Source organism: Carcharodon carcharias, chromosome 3 (genome assembly GCF_017639515.1).
Source record: "Carcharodon carcharias isolate sCarCar2 chromosome 3, sCarCar2.pri, whole genome shotgun sequence".
Lineage (NCBI taxonomy): Eukaryota > Metazoa > Chordata > Chondrichthyes > Lamniformes > Lamnidae > Carcharodon > Carcharodon carcharias.
In genome coordinates, this window is record NC_054469.1 from 48,812,221 (window position 1) to 48,829,732 (window position 17,512).

The 17,512-nt window shown below is 41.5% G+C and overlaps 1 protein-coding gene across 1 annotated transcript in view; it reads left to right on the forward strand.

The window, feature by feature from the left end:
• The window catches only part of LOC121276022 (kinesin-1 heavy chain), a 128,836-nt gene that overhangs the window by 56,606 nt on the left and 54,718 nt on the right, over window positions 1-17,512 (forward strand). Inside the window, exons 6-7 of the mRNA XM_041183965.1 lie at window positions 14,269-14,324; window positions 14,420-14,507. Coding sequence (XP_041039899.1) covers window positions 14,269-14,324; window positions 14,420-14,507 — 144 coding nt within the window. The remainder of the gene's footprint in view (window positions 1-14,268; window positions 14,325-14,419; window positions 14,508-17,512) is intronic.

The following is a 17,512-nucleotide window of genomic DNA, read 5'->3' on the forward strand; positions in this document are numbered from 1 at the left end:
TCTTTATAGTAAGAATGTACTTATTCTGAATACTCTGAAATATCCCCTTAAATGACTGCCACTGCTTCTTTATTGATCTCTCCTTTAGCATAGTTTTCTACTTCACTTCAGCTAGTTCAGCTTTCAACCACACATTGTTGCCCTTAAGTTTAAGATACTAGTGTTAGACCTGCTCTTCTCCCTTTCAAATTGGATGTAAAATTCAATCATGTAGTGGTTGCTGTTATCTAGGGGTGCCTTTCTCTGATGTCATTAATTAACCCTGCCACGTTACACAATATCAAGTCTAATATAACCTGCTCTCTGGTTGGTTCCAGAACATGCTGATCTAAGAAACTATCTTGAAAGCATTCTAAGAACTCCTCATCCAGGCTACTACTGCCAATCTGATTTTTCTAATTTGTGTAGATTTAAATCACCCATGATTACTGCTGTCCCTTGTGTCCCAAGCACACAACATTTTCTCATAAATACTTGCTCCTACACTGGCTACTGTAGGGGGCCTGTAGACCACTCCCACTAATGATTTATTTCCTTGACTTTTCCTTATCTCCTCCCAAACCAATTCTACACCCTGATCTCTGAACCAAGGTAATCTCTAACTGCTGCACCAATGCCCTCTTTGCTTAACTGTGATACCCTTCCACCTTTACCTAGCTTCCTATTCTTCTTGAATATCACGTACCCTTCAGTATGAAGGACCCTATCTTTGTCGTCCTGCAGCCACATCTCCCTAATTGCTATCAGATCATATTTATTTACTTCAATGTGAGCCATCAATTCATTTACTTTATGAATGCTATGCGCATTCAGATAGAGAGCTTTCAGTTTTGTCTTTTTGTTACCTTTGTAACATCTAGTCTTGACTGTTGATGTATTCTTAGGCTTTTACTCTCTGTCCCTTCCTGCCATTCTCTGAACCTCTCCTGTCTTGACTCTACACCTTGAATTGCTACTCTACCCAAGCTTGATCCTTCACCCCTCTTGTTTAGTTTAAAGCCCTCTCTACTTCCCTAGTTACGCGATTTGCGAGGATACTCATCCCACCACGGTTCAGGTGTAAACCGTCCCAATGGTACAGCCCCACTTTCCCCAGTACTGATGCCAGTGCGCCATAAACCGGAACCCATTCTCCCACATCAGTCTTTAAGCCACGCGTTCGTGACTCTAATGTTATTTGCCCTATGCCAATTTGCATGTGGTTCAAGTAATAATCCAGAGATTATAACCTTTGAGGCTCTGCTTCTTAATTTTTTGTACCTAGCTCCTCATGCTGACTTTGCAGAACCTCTTTTCTAGTTCTACCCATGTTATTGGTACCAACATGGGCCACGACAACTGGATCCTCCCCCTCCCATTGCAAGTTCCTCTCCAGCCCTGACCAAATGTCCCTAGCCCTGGCACTGGGCAGGCAACATAGCCATCTGGACTCTTGCTGTTTGCTGCAGAGAACAATATCAATCCCCCTCACTATACTATCCCCTAATACCTCTACATTTGTTTTTGTAACCCCCACTTAAATGGCTCCCTGTATCCCTGTGCCACAGTGCCATGGCCAGCCAGCTCATCCACCTTGCAGACTTCACTTTCATCCACACAGGTTGTGAGCACCTCAGACCTGTTTGACAAGTACAAAGCCTGAGGTTCCTCCCCTGCTGTCTGCTCGTTCCCATTACCTGCCTCGCTGACAATCACATCCTGCTGACCAAAACAGATGTCCCTCTTCTTAGAGATGTGACTGTCTTCAGGAACAAAGTATTCAGGTATTTCTCCCCCTCCCTTATGTTGCGCAGTGTCTGCATTTCGGCTTTCAGATCAATAATCCTGATCCAGAATTCCTCAAGCTGCTTATACTTCCGGCAGACATGCTTGTCATGGATCGCCTAGGCATCCAAAAGCTTCTACAGCTGCAACATAACTCCATTCTAACTTATATTTAGTTAATTTACTTGAATTACTTTCTTCCTATGAATGTTACAATTTACTGTGTTTATTGAATGCTAATACCACTGACAACTAAAGGTTATATGCTTCTTAACTACCAGGTATGTGTTTTAGATGTTTGTTTAAATTACTTTATTGCTTTTTTACCTTTATCGTTTGATTTTAATTTTAAAGTTTTCAAATTTTGGTTTATTATTTTAAAGCTTTAGTCCTTTTTATTTATAGATCTACCTTAACTCGCCTGTCCTAAGCTGGTTTCTCGCACACTGTCCCTTAGACTGAGCATTTACCGGCTAATCAACTTATAAATAAAGCCACAAGATTCCATGGGTGTGTGGAACAAACAAAAATAAACTTAACTTTACAAGGTCATAAAGATTAAACAATTTCACTATTTATCTTGTACTCTAATATTCAGGGTTAGTATGAGATACATGCGAATTAACAGGAAAACTGTGGTCGAACACGGCACACTGCACAATAAATGCCAGATGTGACCAAAACAGAGCACACAGATTTCTCAACAACCCACCCAGATGCACTTGCCCAGTAACATTGAGTTAACCCATTACACTGAAACTGGAATCGCTCGCAAGAGAGAGAGAGAGCACAATCATCACTTTTGAAGATCTATCCAAGGAATTCTCTCCTCCAGTCACACCAACTCAGAAGGCATTGATGACAGCCCACGTCGCAGGGTTTCCCAATCGTCTCGCATGATTCTAGTCCCCTGGATTCCTGAGTATACATTCAAGCACAAGCTCACAAGCACAACTTCAGCTCTCTGGCATATATTTGTCTGCAGCACAGAGTCACTAACCTGTGGATGCCTTATTCACTTAAAGTCTGCTCCCCACAACCCTTTTTCTGTTCAGAGCCTGTTTCTCTCTTTTTAGCTGAAATTGGAACTTTTCCTGTCCCTGTCCCCTCTCTAGGACTCTTCTTTAGGGATCTCTCCCTGTCCCCTGCCTGGGACACTTCTCAGTGGTGTCGTGCCCCCCCCCCCCCCCGCCCCAACCGGTCACATGACTTAGGTTTTTGTGCCATGTTGTCTCCCTGCACAGGTGTGCTGGGCCCAAAGAACTTAAAAATATATATATTATATGCAGAACTGCGCATGTGCAGCCCGCTCCCAAACTGTGCATGTGCAAAAGCTCAGGTCCATCGGGAGCTGAAGTTCCTGACCTCTGCTTTCGATGAGAGAAACATAGATTTCATAACAATATAAACTTTAAATTTGAGCAACAGGATCAACAGGGGGGAGGTAGGGGATTGAAGGTCTTTGAGTAAGTTTGGAGAGAAATGGCATGATAATTGTTGATACTAGCATTTGTCATAAAGCACTTGTATCTTTCCCTGTTCTACTTTTCTGCTTTTGTTTCCTTTTCATTTTTCCTCATGCTATCACTACAGGCTGAGTGAAAGTTTTTTGCGACAGGAGAATGAGTTTACCCCCACTGCTCAGTGAGTTCTCTACTTATTCTAGACAATATTGCCATCACAGATTGGTGTGGGTAAGCTCAATCTCCATTATTTTGAGTTGTTTCCTTGTGAATGAAGGTGGACTTTACCCATACTCATTGAGTGTGAAACCACTGTGTAAAATATATTTCACTCTTGCTAGTTCTATTGAGTTAGCTTACGTTATTTTGAGAAACATTCCATTGACATGATAATCATGCCATCCTGGCCCACTTTGGTCATTGTTGTCATAAAATAGTCCACTCAGTATCATCTGACTTTTATTGTAGTATCGGTGCGGAAAATTTAAATATCGAATAGTTTGTTACCTTGTACAGGTATGCAGGTATTTTGCATTACATGACAAAATAGTGGTTGATACCCAATAATCTCTTGCCTTCTGCTCTTGTCTGTTTTCTAGAAAAAGTTGATACTGAACGTTGGCTGACAGTGTAATTAAAAACTGATTTCTATGCAAGCAGTTTGTTTTATTAACTAGCGCAATTTTATTTTTGTTTCATAATAATTTAATGACCTGGTTGGTTCAAAACTTTTTACAGAAAGACCAGCCTTTAGTCTACAGATCTGAGAATACCAAAAAGTTAATTTCCTGCACAGAGTGCTATGTTCTATAGATAACCAGACTGTATTTATAGGGCCACACCTAACCATCAGATTTTGTAGCTGCACTTTGGTTTTGCTTTTACTCATGATTTTTACCTGAACTCTTCAAATTATTTTATTTCAGTGTACCTCATCTGCAGGCTATATAAACAGGAAGATTTTAACAGCAAAGGAAAGGCCTTGTCATCAGTGCTCAATTTTAAGAATAAACTGGTTATAAAAAATTATTATAAGACTTTAGGATTATGTTATCTCTGTTCATCTGAATATTTTTGTATAAACAATTAATGATGTAGTTAACATTGGTAAAAATTGACAATACGTGAAGTCTTCAGCTGCCTTGATATTTTGCCCTGACCTCTGCTCTCAATGAGAGAAATATAGATTTCACAACAATATGAACTTTAAATTTGAGCAACATTTTGTCAAACAATCTGTCCATGTATGTTAATTAACCTCCACATGGTTTTAACATTGCTTGGATGGACTGCTGACCAAACATCAAATCAAAAATCTTTTGTACAAAAACCTGTCTTACTCATTTTTCTTAATATATATTAAAGGAATATGGATGGTGAAACTAAATTCTAGTAAGAAAATTATTTTAACCCACTTTTCCACTTGTTAAAAATTTTCTTGGTTAAGTCACGATAAAGCAAGATGGAGTAAGATAGTACCAGAGTCCACAACTACATTGTTAGGGATCAGTGTATCATTAATTCTTAGTTTTAAGAAATGCTTATTTCCTACTGGCGTCTGTCCAATAAGAAATTGGCTAATCGTTTTGAGAGGTATTGATTAAGGAAGACATTTATAAAGTACATATCTTTGTGGGTCTTGAGTTTACTATATTTTGAGCATCCCTGAATTATGTGCAGATATAAACAACACTGTCTTAAATTACTTTTAGTTTGCATGTAGTAGAAAATGCTCCTGTTTCCACAAAAATGGATTGTTGCGATGGCAATGGAACAACCTTGTCAAACTAATAAGTTACAAGTCAATTGTGTGGATGTTGGTATGTTCAAAACATAATTGTATTTGGTATCCAAGTCAATGATTTCTTCCCATCATGAGATTTGCTTGAGGTAAATGGTTATCATTGTTATCATGTTTTTGGGCAGTCTTGCAGTAGTTGTGTGTGGTAACTGTTACAGTTTACTGGGGCAAGCTATATAAGCTAAATGCCCATTGAATATGGAATATCTTACTGTTGCTGCTTGTGGGTAGTGCTACCGATTGGATTGATAGCTTATTTCCTGTTTGGCACAAATTGTAAAAGGAAATTGGGTAGTAATTTAAAGGATTAAAGCTAATTCTTCAACATCATCACAAATCAGCAAAACCTTGTGAAAACTTTTTTCAAATGAAGTCAATTTAAGCACATCACCCTTTCGTTAGTCATTCTTGGTTAATAGCACAATTGCCTCGAGTCAAAAGATTGTGGGTTCAAATAAGATTCTGGGATTTGAACACAAATTAAGGTTTACACTCCAGTGCAGTAATGCAGGAGTGCTGCACTGTTGGAGGTGCCATCTTTTGGATGAGAAATTAAACCAAGACCCTGTTTGCCCCCTTGGTGGATGTAAAAGATTCCATGGCCCTATCTCCAGAGTCCTAGCAAATAGTTATCCCTCAATTAACATCAGTAAAAAACATTGTCGGGTCATTGCTGCTTGAGAGCTTGTGTGCAAATTGGCTGCTGCCTTTCCTGCAGTGAACAGTGACTATACTTCAAAAGCACTTCATTGGCTGTAAAGCACTTGGGGGTGTCCTTTGGCTGTGAAAGGCGCTATATAAACACAAGTCTTTTTCTTTTGATTGAAGTTCTGTTCTACTTTAACAACTTTCTCTATAACTTCTCAGTAAGATTGCAAGTAGAACATATTTCTTATTTTTGTAAAGCACTAATTTCCTGTTCCTCGTATGGCCATCCTAAATCAACAATTTCCAAGCATTTTTAACCAGTATTTGTTCATTCAACATTTGAATATAAGAGCTATTCAAGAAACCAAGAAATCTGGAGGATATTTACTTTTTTGACTTTTACATTGTTGATGTAGCAGTGTGACCTGTCACCATGCATTACAATATATAATTTCATTTTGATATCTTTCCTCTGGCCAAGAGTGGTAGAAGACCTAATAGAGGATTGGCAGGGCACTCCCCTGGAGTGCACATCTTGTTCCATGTGGGTTCTCCTGTGCCCTGGTTAACCATATATGCAGGAAGTGCAATCAGCAGTAGTAGTTTGAGTTCCAGTTTTCGGAGCTTGAGGAGCAGCTGCCATCACTGCCACAGATCTGTGGAGTTGAAAGCTTTGTAGATATAGTCACCCCACAGCTTGGTTATGCAAAAAGAGGGGGAAATGGGTGCCAACCAGGCAGTCAAGAAGAAGCAGGCAAGTGGTGCATCTCTCTCTCTGGCATGCAGCCAGAGCCAAGTCCATTGCACCCACAGCTACCTCAGCTGTACAGGGAGGTGTAATAGTGATAGGAAATTCAATAGTTAGGGGAGCAGACAGGTGTTTCTGCGGCCAAGGATGGGATATTGCCTCAGGGACAAGGATGTCACTGAAGAGCTGCAGAGCTCCCTGAGGTGAGCAAGAGGGTGATCAGCCAACAGTTGTGGTCCATGTTGGTGCTAACGACATAGGTAGCAAGGGGGATATGATCCTACAGTTGGAATTTAGGGAGCTAGATAGGAAGTTGAGAAACAGGACCTCAAAAGTAGTAGTCTCCAGATTACACTTGTATAACCTACCAGGAATATAGAAATAGGAGGATAGAGCAGATGAATGCATGGCTGTAGAGATGTGTAGGAGGGAGGGCTTTACATTCTTGGGACATCGGGATCAGTTCAGGGGCGATGGAACCAGTATAGGCTGGAAGGGTTGCACCTAAACAGAGCCAGGACCAATCCCCTTGCAGGGTTATTTGCTACTACTATTGGGGAGGGTTTAAACTAACTGGCAAATAATATTAGTGAGGAATACCAAGGTACAAAGAGTATATTTTTTATTCCTTCACGGGAGTTCAAAGATTTTGACCCAGTGACAGTGAAGGAACAGCGATATGCTTCCAAGTCAGGAAAGTGAGTGGCTTGGAGGGCAACTACCAGGTGGTGGTGTTCCCATCTGTCTGCTGCCCTTGTTCCTCTAGAAGGTAGTGGTCATGAGTTTGGAAAGTACTGTCTAAGGAACCTTGGTGAATTCTTGCAGTGCATCTTGTGGATGATGCACACTGCTGCTACTGTGCGTCAGTGGTGGAGGGACTGAGGTGTTTGTGAATACTGGGGGAGACTGATGGTACTAGAATAGGAACTAGTAAGGTATTAGGTGGGCTCAGTGTAAGAGGGAAAGAAATAGTCTAGGGTTACAATGCACACATGTGAATGCGTGGTGTGTAGGAAATAAAATTGGTCAGTTTCGGATGCAGATAAACACGTAAAAATATTTATGTTGTGGCAATAACGGAGACCTGGCCTAAAGAAAGGCAGGATTGGGTATTAAGTACTCCCTGGGTATCCAGTGTTTAGGAAAGGAGGGGTGGCAGTATTGATTAAAGAGAACAATACAGTGCTGGCGAGAGATGTCCCAGATGTGTTAAGGGCAAATTCTATTTGGCTAGAGCTAAGGGAAGAAAAAAGGTACAATTATGTTGCTGGGTATAGTCTATAGGCCACCAACTTGTAAGAAAGGTGTAGAACAAATTTACAAGGAAATTGGAGAGATGCAGGAATTAGAGTAGTTGTAATGTGGGACTAATTAACCAAAAGAGCTTGAATAGGAAGGACAGAGAGGGGCAAGAGTTCCTAGAGTGTGTTCAGGAGAATTTTCTACAGTATGTTTCCAGTATAACAAAACCTGGTTCTTGGGAATGAGGTGGGCGAAGTGGATCAAGTGTTAGTAGGGGAACATTTAGGGGACAGTGATCATTGCATCACAAAGTTTAGATTGGCTATCGAGTTGGACATCTAAAGATTAGCAGGCAAAACTAAGTGAGCATGCGTTGCCTTTAATGAAGAGAGTTTGAATACAGTCAAAGTAGATTCCCATGAAGAGGAAATATAGGGCAAACAAATTCAGAGCTCCCTGGATGATGAAAGAGGTAGAGATTAAGATGAAGTAGGAAAAGTGTACCTGGGGCAAATGTCAAGTGGATATTTCAGTTGATAACCAGGCCAAATAGAGAAGGTTCAGACGAGAATTGATAAAGCAAATAAAAGCAACAAAGCGTGAGAGAGACTGGCAGCTAACATAAAAGAAAATCCAAAAGTCGTCTTTAGGCATACAAATGGTAAAACGGTGGTAAGAAAAGCAGATTACGGACCAAAAAAGGGGCTTACATATGGAGGCAGGGAGCATAGTAGAGATACTAGATGAATACTTTGCATCTGTCTTTATCAAGAAAAATGCTGCTGCCCAGTTCATGGTGAAAACAGAGGTAGTTCAGATACTTGAAGGGCTTAAAATTGATGAGCAGTGGTATTGGATATTGTCTATACTTATTATTTGATAAGGCACCAGGACCAGAAAAATTAAGTGCAAATATACTGAGGGAAGTGAGTGTGGTCATTGCGGAGGCACTGGCCATAATTTTCCAGTCTTCCTTAGACTCAGGGTGATGTTAGAGAACTGGAGAATTGTAAATGTTACACCTTTGTTCAAAAGAGGGTGTAAAGATAAACCCAGCATTTACAGGCGAGTCAGTTTAACCTTGGTGGTGGAGAAGCTTAAAGAAAGGATAGTTTTGGACAAAATTAATAGTAACTTATTAAAATTTATTTGTTTGCAGGATGTGGGTGTCGCTGGAAGGGCCAGTATTTATTGTCAACCTGTAATTACCTTTGAAGGTGCAAATGAGCTACTTTGAATCATTGCAATCCATGTGGTATAGGTACACCCACAGTGCTTTTAGGAAGGGAGTTCCAGGGTTTTGACCTAGCGACAGTGAAGGTGATATAGTTCCAAGTCAGGATGCTGTGTGACTTGGAGGGGGATCTTGCAGATGGTGTTGTTGCCCTGAATATGTAGACCTTGCCATTCTAGTTAGTAGAGGTCGCAGTTTTGGAGGATGCTGTCAGAGGAGCTTTGTTGAGTTACTGCATTGCATCTTGGAAATGGTACACACTTCTGCCACCGTGCATTGGTGGCGGAAGGAGTGAATGTTGAAGGTGGTGGATGGGATGCTAATCAAGTTAGCTGCTGGGTGCTGGATGGTGTTGAACTTCTCGAGTGTTGTTGGTGCTGCATTCATCTGGGCAAGTGGAGAGTATTCCATCACACTCCTGACTTGTGCTTTCTTGATGGTGAACAAGCTTTGAGGAGTCTGGAGGTGAGTTACTCACTGCAGAATCCCCAGCTTCTGACCTGCTCTTGTATCCACAGTATTTATATGGCTGGTCTAGTTTAGTCTCTGGTTAGTGGTAGCCCCCAGGATGTTGATGATGGGGGATTTAACGATGGTAATGTCATTGAATGTCGTGGGGAGATTATTAGATTCTCTCTTGTTGGAGTTGCCTAGCACTTGTGTGGTGTGAATGTTTCTTGGGCAAATTGTGTTTAACTAACTTGCATAAGGGTAATGCTGTTGATGTGGTGTACATGGACTTCCAAAAGGCATTTGATAAAGTTCCACACAACAGACTTGACAGCAAAGTGAGAATTAAAGGGACAGTAGCAACATGGATACAAATTGGCTGGGTGATAGGAAACAAAGAGTAGTGGTGAATGCTTGTTTTTTGGACTGACAGGTTTATAGTGGAATTCCTCAGATGTCATTTAGGACCTCTGCTCTTCCTGGTGTCCATTAATGACCTAGACCTTGGTGTACAGGACACAATTTCATAATATGTGGATGATATAAAACTTGGAAGTATACTGAACCATGAGGAGGATAATGTAGAATTTTGAAAGGACAGCCAGGTGGAATGGGTGGACAAGTGACAGATGAAATTTAATGCAGAGAAGCGGGAAGTGATTAATTTTGATAGGAAGAATGTAGAGAGGCAATAGAAAATAAAGGGTATACAGACTTAAGGAGGTGCAGAAGCAGAGAGACCTCTGTATATATGCAAAAATCATTGAAGATGGCAGGAAAAGTTGAGCAATTAATAAAGCATATAGCATCCTAGGCTTTATCAATGGGGGAATAGAGCCCAAAAGCAGGGAGTTATGTTAAGCTTATATAAAACATTGGTTCAGCCTCAGCTGGAGAATTGCATCCCGTTCTGAGCATCACACTTAAGGAAGGATGTGAAGGCATTGGAAAGTGTGTACAAAAGATTCATGAGAATGGTTCCAGGAATGAGGAACTGCAGTTATATAGAAAGGTTGGCGCTGTTGTCCTTGGGGAAGAGAGGTGGACATGGGATTTGATAGAGGTATTCAAAGTCATCAGGGGCTTGGACAGAATAGATTAGGAGAAATTGCTCCCATTGGTGGAAGGATTGAGAACAAGAAGGCACAAATTTAAGGTAATTGGTAAAACAGTGACGTGAAAAATATTCATGGAGCATGTGCTTCGGGTCTAGAATGCAGTACTTGATACTGTCGGACAAAGTCACAAAAAAGGAATGAAACCGGACGGACCACCCGGCATTGACCTAGGCACTGGAAATGACAATGGCAGTCTGTCCTGTCGACCCTGCAAAGTTCTACTTACTAGCACCTGGGGGCTAGTGCCAAAATTGGAAGAGCTGTCTCACAGACGAGTCAAGCAACAGCCTGACATAGAATCATATCTTACAGATAATGTCCCAGGCACACCATCACCATCCCTGAGTACGTCCTGTCTCACCGGCAGGATAAGCCCAGCAGAGGTAGCGGCACAGTGGTATACAGTCGGGAGGGTGTTGCCTTGGGAGTCCTCAACATCGACTTCGTACCCCATGAAGTCTTATGGCATCAGGTCAAACATGGACAAGGTAACCTCCTGATTACTATGTACTGCCCTCCCTCAGCTGATGAATCAGTGCTCCTCCATGTTGACAGAAGCAGTGAGGGTGGCAAGAGTGCAGAACGTACTCTGGGTGGGGGACTTCAGTGTCTATCACCAAGAGTGGCTCAGTAGCACCGCTACTGACCGAGCTGGCTGAGTCCTAAATGACACAGCTGCTAGATTGAGTCTGCAGCAGGTGGTGAGGGAACCAGCAAGAGGGAAAAACATACTTGATCTCACCCTCACCAAGCTGCCTGCCGCAGACGCATCTTTTCATGACAGTATAGGTAGGAATGACCACGCACAGTCCTTGAGGAGACAAAGTCCTGCCTACACATTGAGGATACCCTCCATCATGTTGCATGGTACTACCAACATGCTAAATGGAATCGATTTTGAACAGTTCTGGCAACTCGACTAGGCCAACCATGAGGTGCTGTTGGCCATCAGCGGCAGCAGAATTGTATTCGAACGAAATCTGTAACTTCATGGCCACACATATTCCCCACTCTGCCATTACCATTAAGCCAGGGGATCAACCCTGGCTCAATGAACAGTGCAGGAGGGCATGCCCGGAACAGCACCAGGCATACCTAAAAATGAGGTGTCAACCTGGTGAAGCTATAATACTACTTGCATGCCAAACAGCATAAGCAGCAAGTGAGAGATGGCTAAGCAATCCCACAACCAACAGATCAGATCTAAGCTCTGCAGTCCTGCCACATCCAGCCGTGAATGATGGTGGACAACTGAACAACTCACTGGAGGAGGAAGCTCCACAAATATCCCCATCCTCAATGATGGAGGAGCCCAGCACCTCAGTGCAAAAGATAAGGCTGAAGCATTTGCAACAATCTTCAGCCAGAAGTGCCGAGTGGATGATCCATCTCTGCCTCCTCCAGGGGTCCCCAGCATCACACATGCCAGTCTTTGGCCAATTTGATTCACTCCAAGTGATATCAAGAAACGGCTGAAGGCACTGGATATTGCAAAGGCTGTGGGTCCTGGACAATATTCCGGCAATAGTACTGAAGACGTGCTCCAGAATTTTCCGCGCCCCTAGCCAAGCTGTTCCAGTACAGCTACAATACTGGTATCTACCCAGCTATATGGAAAATTGCCCGGTTATGTCCTGTACAGAAAAATCAGGACAAATTCAACCCAGCCAATTACTGCCCCATCAGTCTACACTCGATCATCAGTAAAGTAATGGAAGGGGTCATCAACAGTGCCATCAAGTGGCACATGCTTAGCAATAACTTGCTCACTGATGCCCATTTTGGGTTCTGCGAGGGCCACTCAGCTCCTGACCTCATCGCAGCCTTTGTTCAAACGTGGACAAAAGAGCTGAACTCCTGAGGTGAGGTGAGAGTGAATGCCCTTGACATCAAGGCAGCATTTGACTGGTGTGGCATCAAGGAACCCTAACAAAAAGTGGAGTCGATGGGAATCGGGGGGAAAAACTCTCTGCTGGTTGGAGTCATACCTAGCACAAAGGAAGATGGCTGTGGTTGTTGGAGGTCAGTCATCTCAGCTCTAGGACCTCACTGCAGAAGTTCCTCAGGATAATGTCCTCAGCCCAACCATCTTCAGCTGCTTCATCAATGACCTTCCTTCCATCATAAGGTCAGAAGCGGAGATGTTCGCTGATTATACAATGTTCACTATTCACAACTCCTCAGACACTGAAGTAGCCCATGTCCAAATGTAGCAAGACCTGGACCATCTCCAGGCTTGGGCTGACAAGTGGCAAGTAATATTCGCGTCACACAAGTGTCAGGCAATGACCATCCCCAACAAGAGAGAATTCAACCATTACACCTTTATGTTCAATGGCATTGCTATCACTGAATTCCCCCAGTATTAACATCCTGGGGGTTATCATTGACCAGGAACTGAACTGGACCAGCCATATAAATACTGTGGCTACAAGAGCAGGTTAATCCTGTGGCGAGTAACTCACCTCCTGACTCCCCAAAGCCTGTCCACCAGCTACAAGGTACAAGTCAGGAGTGTGATGGAATACTCCCCACTTGGCCAGAAGCTTGACACTGTCCAGGACAAAGCAGCCTGCTTGATTGGCACCACACCCACAAACATTCACTCCCTCTGCCACTGATGCACAGTAGCAGCTGTGTGCACTATCTGCAAGATGCACTGCAGGAATTCACCAAGGCTCCTTCAACAGCACCTTCCAAACCCACGACCACTACTGTCGAGAAGGGCAAGGGCAGCAGATAGATGGGAACACCACCACCTGGAAGTTCCCCTCCAAGTCACTCACCACCCTGACTTGGAAACGTATCGCCGTTCCTTCACTGTTGCTGGATCAAAATCTTGGAACTCCCTTCCTAACAGCTCTCTGGGTGTACCTACACCATTCAGTGATTCAAGAAGGAAGCTCACCACCACCACCTCAAGGGCAACTAGGGATGGGCAATAAATGCTGGCCCAGCCAGTGAAGCCCGCATCCCATGAATGAATTTTTTTTAAAAAAGTGTAGCAGAGATAGGGTCAATTGAGACTTTCAAGAGGGAATTGGATTATTAACTGAAAAGGAAATATTTGCAGGGCTATGGTGAAAAGGCAGTGAAGTGGTGAGAGGCTCCTTTTGAGAGCTTATTAGTCATGTCGGGCCAAATATCCATCTGTGCTATAACCATTCTATCAAGATACAAAGCAGAATGTTCAATCATAATCTAAAATGGATTGTAGTTACATTTTTAGATGTTTAATGGCTGGTACAAATTTTGAAATTTGAGCATAAGTAATAAATGTCTGCCAGGGAAGTGAAACTTTGTTAAAACTATATGATTGATTTTCTGATGATGATACCATGTATCTCATGAGATTAAATCTAAATCTACCAGAGGATATGGGGATAAATTCTGGGATAAAGTTTATTTCCATACTGCTTGACCAATGAAGGGTGTAGAAGAACTAGCGCAGACACGATGGGCCAAAGGATTTCCTTCAATGTCATAAATTTCTATGTTCTATAAGTTAAAGATTCCACCTAATTTTGTCTTGATTTGCTAACTTTATATTTGTCCACTAAGTCTGTGCACAACCCAAATTTAAATATCTGATTGCATCTACGTTATCAATTTCTCTCATGATTTAAAAAACACTGTTATATGCCTTATCTTAATTTTTCACCAAGGAATGCAAAACATGGCAAAATAGTATTGAAAACGGTTTAATTTGCATTAATGTGGCTAAATATTATATTTGTATGTAGACCTTAATTACAGGAACTATTAGGTTTTGAGAAAACATTGTTCCTTTCTGTTTGCAGTGTCGAAGACTAATCTCTCTGTCCATGAAGATAAAAATAGAGTTCCTTATGTTAAGGTGAGTGAAATGTACCAAAGATGCATTTAGCATCACACACTGTGATACCATTTTGTTTACAAGACTTGTCTTTTTTTTTTGTTCTCCTGGTATAGGGCTGCACCGAACGTTTTGTTTGCAGTCCTGATGAGGTCATGGATACAATTGATGAAGGAAAGTCCAACAGGCATGTAGCAGTTACAAGTAAGTATAGCTACCATTGTGTTAAGCTGTGCACCAAACAGTTTTAAACTAGACACAATCACATGCAACATTGTAGTGTTGAAAGGATGTGATGTGATTGAATATGGTGTTTTTTTTTAATTATTTAAATCTGCAATTTTATGGAACTAGTTTAGGCAAATTACACAATTTTAAACATGCACTTGCAGAGCTCATGTGGTGTTCCGTATTCATTGTTTTGATCAAGACTTCTGTCAGTCGTGTAGGAATAATTTAGGTGAGGGGTCTCCTTGAGCCATTGCTTCTCATTTCTCGTAGTTGACTTAATTGGATAAAAAGTAATGGGAACCTTTCTCCCCTCCAGCCTCTGTCTTTCATTTATTGTGAAATACCAATTGTAAGAAGAGTTGACCTGTGGCTAGCATTGTTAAGGAGCAGTTGTGCTCCAAGGAGATTATCATGCTCTATATATCTTCGTCAGTCTTCAATAAAATTGAATAACTAATTCAACTGACAAGCCCTCTGAGCTCGAAAGTATCTTGAAGTGTAATTCGGGTTAATTTACCTTTAACTGTTTTCTTTTGAGGTGAAAGGATTATTACCATGGTTGGTGAATTACAAAGGAGAGACGTTAAATCACATTAGTGCTAGAAGTATAAGGAAGAGGTTAGACAATTTATTTTTCATGCAAAAGATTTTTAGAATATGGAACATCAAACCGCGTAGTTGTTGAAAATGTCAACTAAAATACTTAAGATGAATACTTAGACAAATAGTACAAGGGATAGACAAATAGTACAAGGGACAGACAAAAATGCTGGGAAATGGTGTTAGTGCATAGCTCCAACGTGAAGCTCATACCAGCACAGTTCAAATCAATCAAATGGCCTCCTCTGTTCTGTCATTCCTATGTTAATGCATACTTCTTAGTGACTTGTTGGATTGAAGTGCAGTATCAATATTTAGGTTTGTAATTTAAAATAATTATTTAGAACCAACTGCATCACATTTTCTGTCTTGGATTATGTGTAGGTATCATTACAAATAGGTCTAGGAAGTAAGTATTAAAGTATGGAGGTGCACACACTCAGGGTAAATGGAACAGCTGGTAATGAATTAAGAAGGCCTGGCTCACTAAATGGGTTTGGTTTAACAAAACTTTCAGTGTAGATAATGGGAGCCAGTAGATGTAGCATATTTAGATTTTCAGAAGAAGGCGTTACACACGATTGGAGCTCATAAGGTTGGCAATGATGTAGATGGAATGCAGATTGGTTGGTTCAGGGGCAAAAAGCAGAGTAGGAATAAATGGGTCACATTTGGATCAGCAAGGTGTAACTAGTTGGGTTATGCAAGGATCAGTGTTTGAGCCTCCACTATTTACAGTCTATATCAGCGATTTAAATGAAGGGACTGAGCATGTTAATCCAATTTTACTGACAATGCAAAGGATGATGGACAAGTAAGCTGCAAGGATGCAAAGAGGCTGTAAAGGGATTTAGACAGATTAAATGGACAAAAAGGGGCAGATATTTTTATTATTTCGTGGGATATGGGCATTGCTGGCTAGACCAGCATTTGTTGCCCATCCCTAATTGCCCTTGAAGAGCTATTAAGGTACCTTCTTGAACTGCTGAAGTGCATGTGGTGTCGGCACACTTGCAGTGCTGTTAGGAAGGGAGTACCAGGATTTTGACCCAGCAACAGTAAAAGAACGGTAATGTAGTAATGTAGTAAGTCAAAATAGTTTGTGACTTGGAGGGAAATTTGCATGTAGTCCTGTTCCAATGTGTCTGCTGCCCTTGTCCTTCTAGGTGGTATAAGTCCTACGCTTGGAAGGTGCTGTTGAAGGAACCTTGTTGAGTTACTGCTGCGCATCTTGTAGATGGGGTACACAGCTGCCACTGTTTGGTGAAGGAGGGAGGGTGCATGCTAACCTTTTGTGATTCATATACGAGGACACCCAGATCCTTCTGTACTACAGCATTCTGTCGTCTCTCCATTTAAGTAATATTCTGCTTTTCTATTTTTCCCACCAAAGTGGACAACCTCACACTTCTCTGCTTTATATTCCATCTGCCAAATTTTCTCCCACTCTCTTAAATCACTATGCAAACCAATAGATAGATTGAGTGTCTTTGTACATGAATCATAAAGTTAACATACAGCAAGCAATTAGAACAGAAAATGGTATGTAAACCTTTATTGCAAGGGACTTGGAGTAGAAGAGTAAGGAAGTTTTGCTGCAGTTACATCGGGATTTGGTGAGATCACACCTGAGTACTGTATATAGTTTTGACCTGCTTCCCTAAGGAAGGATATGCTTGCCTTAGAAGGAATGCAACAAAGGTTCACTGGACTGATTCCTGAGATGAAAGTGTTGACATATAGATCCATTTTACTCAATTTCTTCTTATTATCTGGAGCTTAGAAGAATGAGAGGCAAACTGAAACATAATTCTTAAGAGGGTTTGGCAGGCTAGTTTGCTGAGAGGCTATTTTCCCTGATTGGAGAGCCTCAAACTAGGGGTCAGTCTCAGGGTAAGGGGCTGTCCATTTAGGACTGATGAGAAAGTTATTCACCTGACTGTGAATCTTTGGAATCCTCTACTTGGGGTATGTATACTCAGTCATTTGAGTATATGCAAGACTGAGATCAATAGGTATTTGGGCACTAAGGAAATAGAGGGATATTGGGATTGGACAGGAAAGTGGTGTTGAGGTAGAAGATTCAATGTGATCTTACTGCCTGGTGGAGCAGGGTTGAGGCACTTTATGACCTACTGCTATTCCTTGTGCTATAACAAAATTCAAGCTTTGAGAAAGTTATAGGATGTGAATTTGAGCTCAGATCAATGCACCTAGAAATATTTTTTGTATTGTCATTTGACAACTAATGAAACATTTTATTAAATTTTCACTAAGCTTGATATTCTCCCCTTAACATAATTTGTGTATATTTTAGTTCTTCTAATTTCGCTATCTTGCAGATTGTTTAACCATTTTCTATTAAAGTTCGCAGGTAA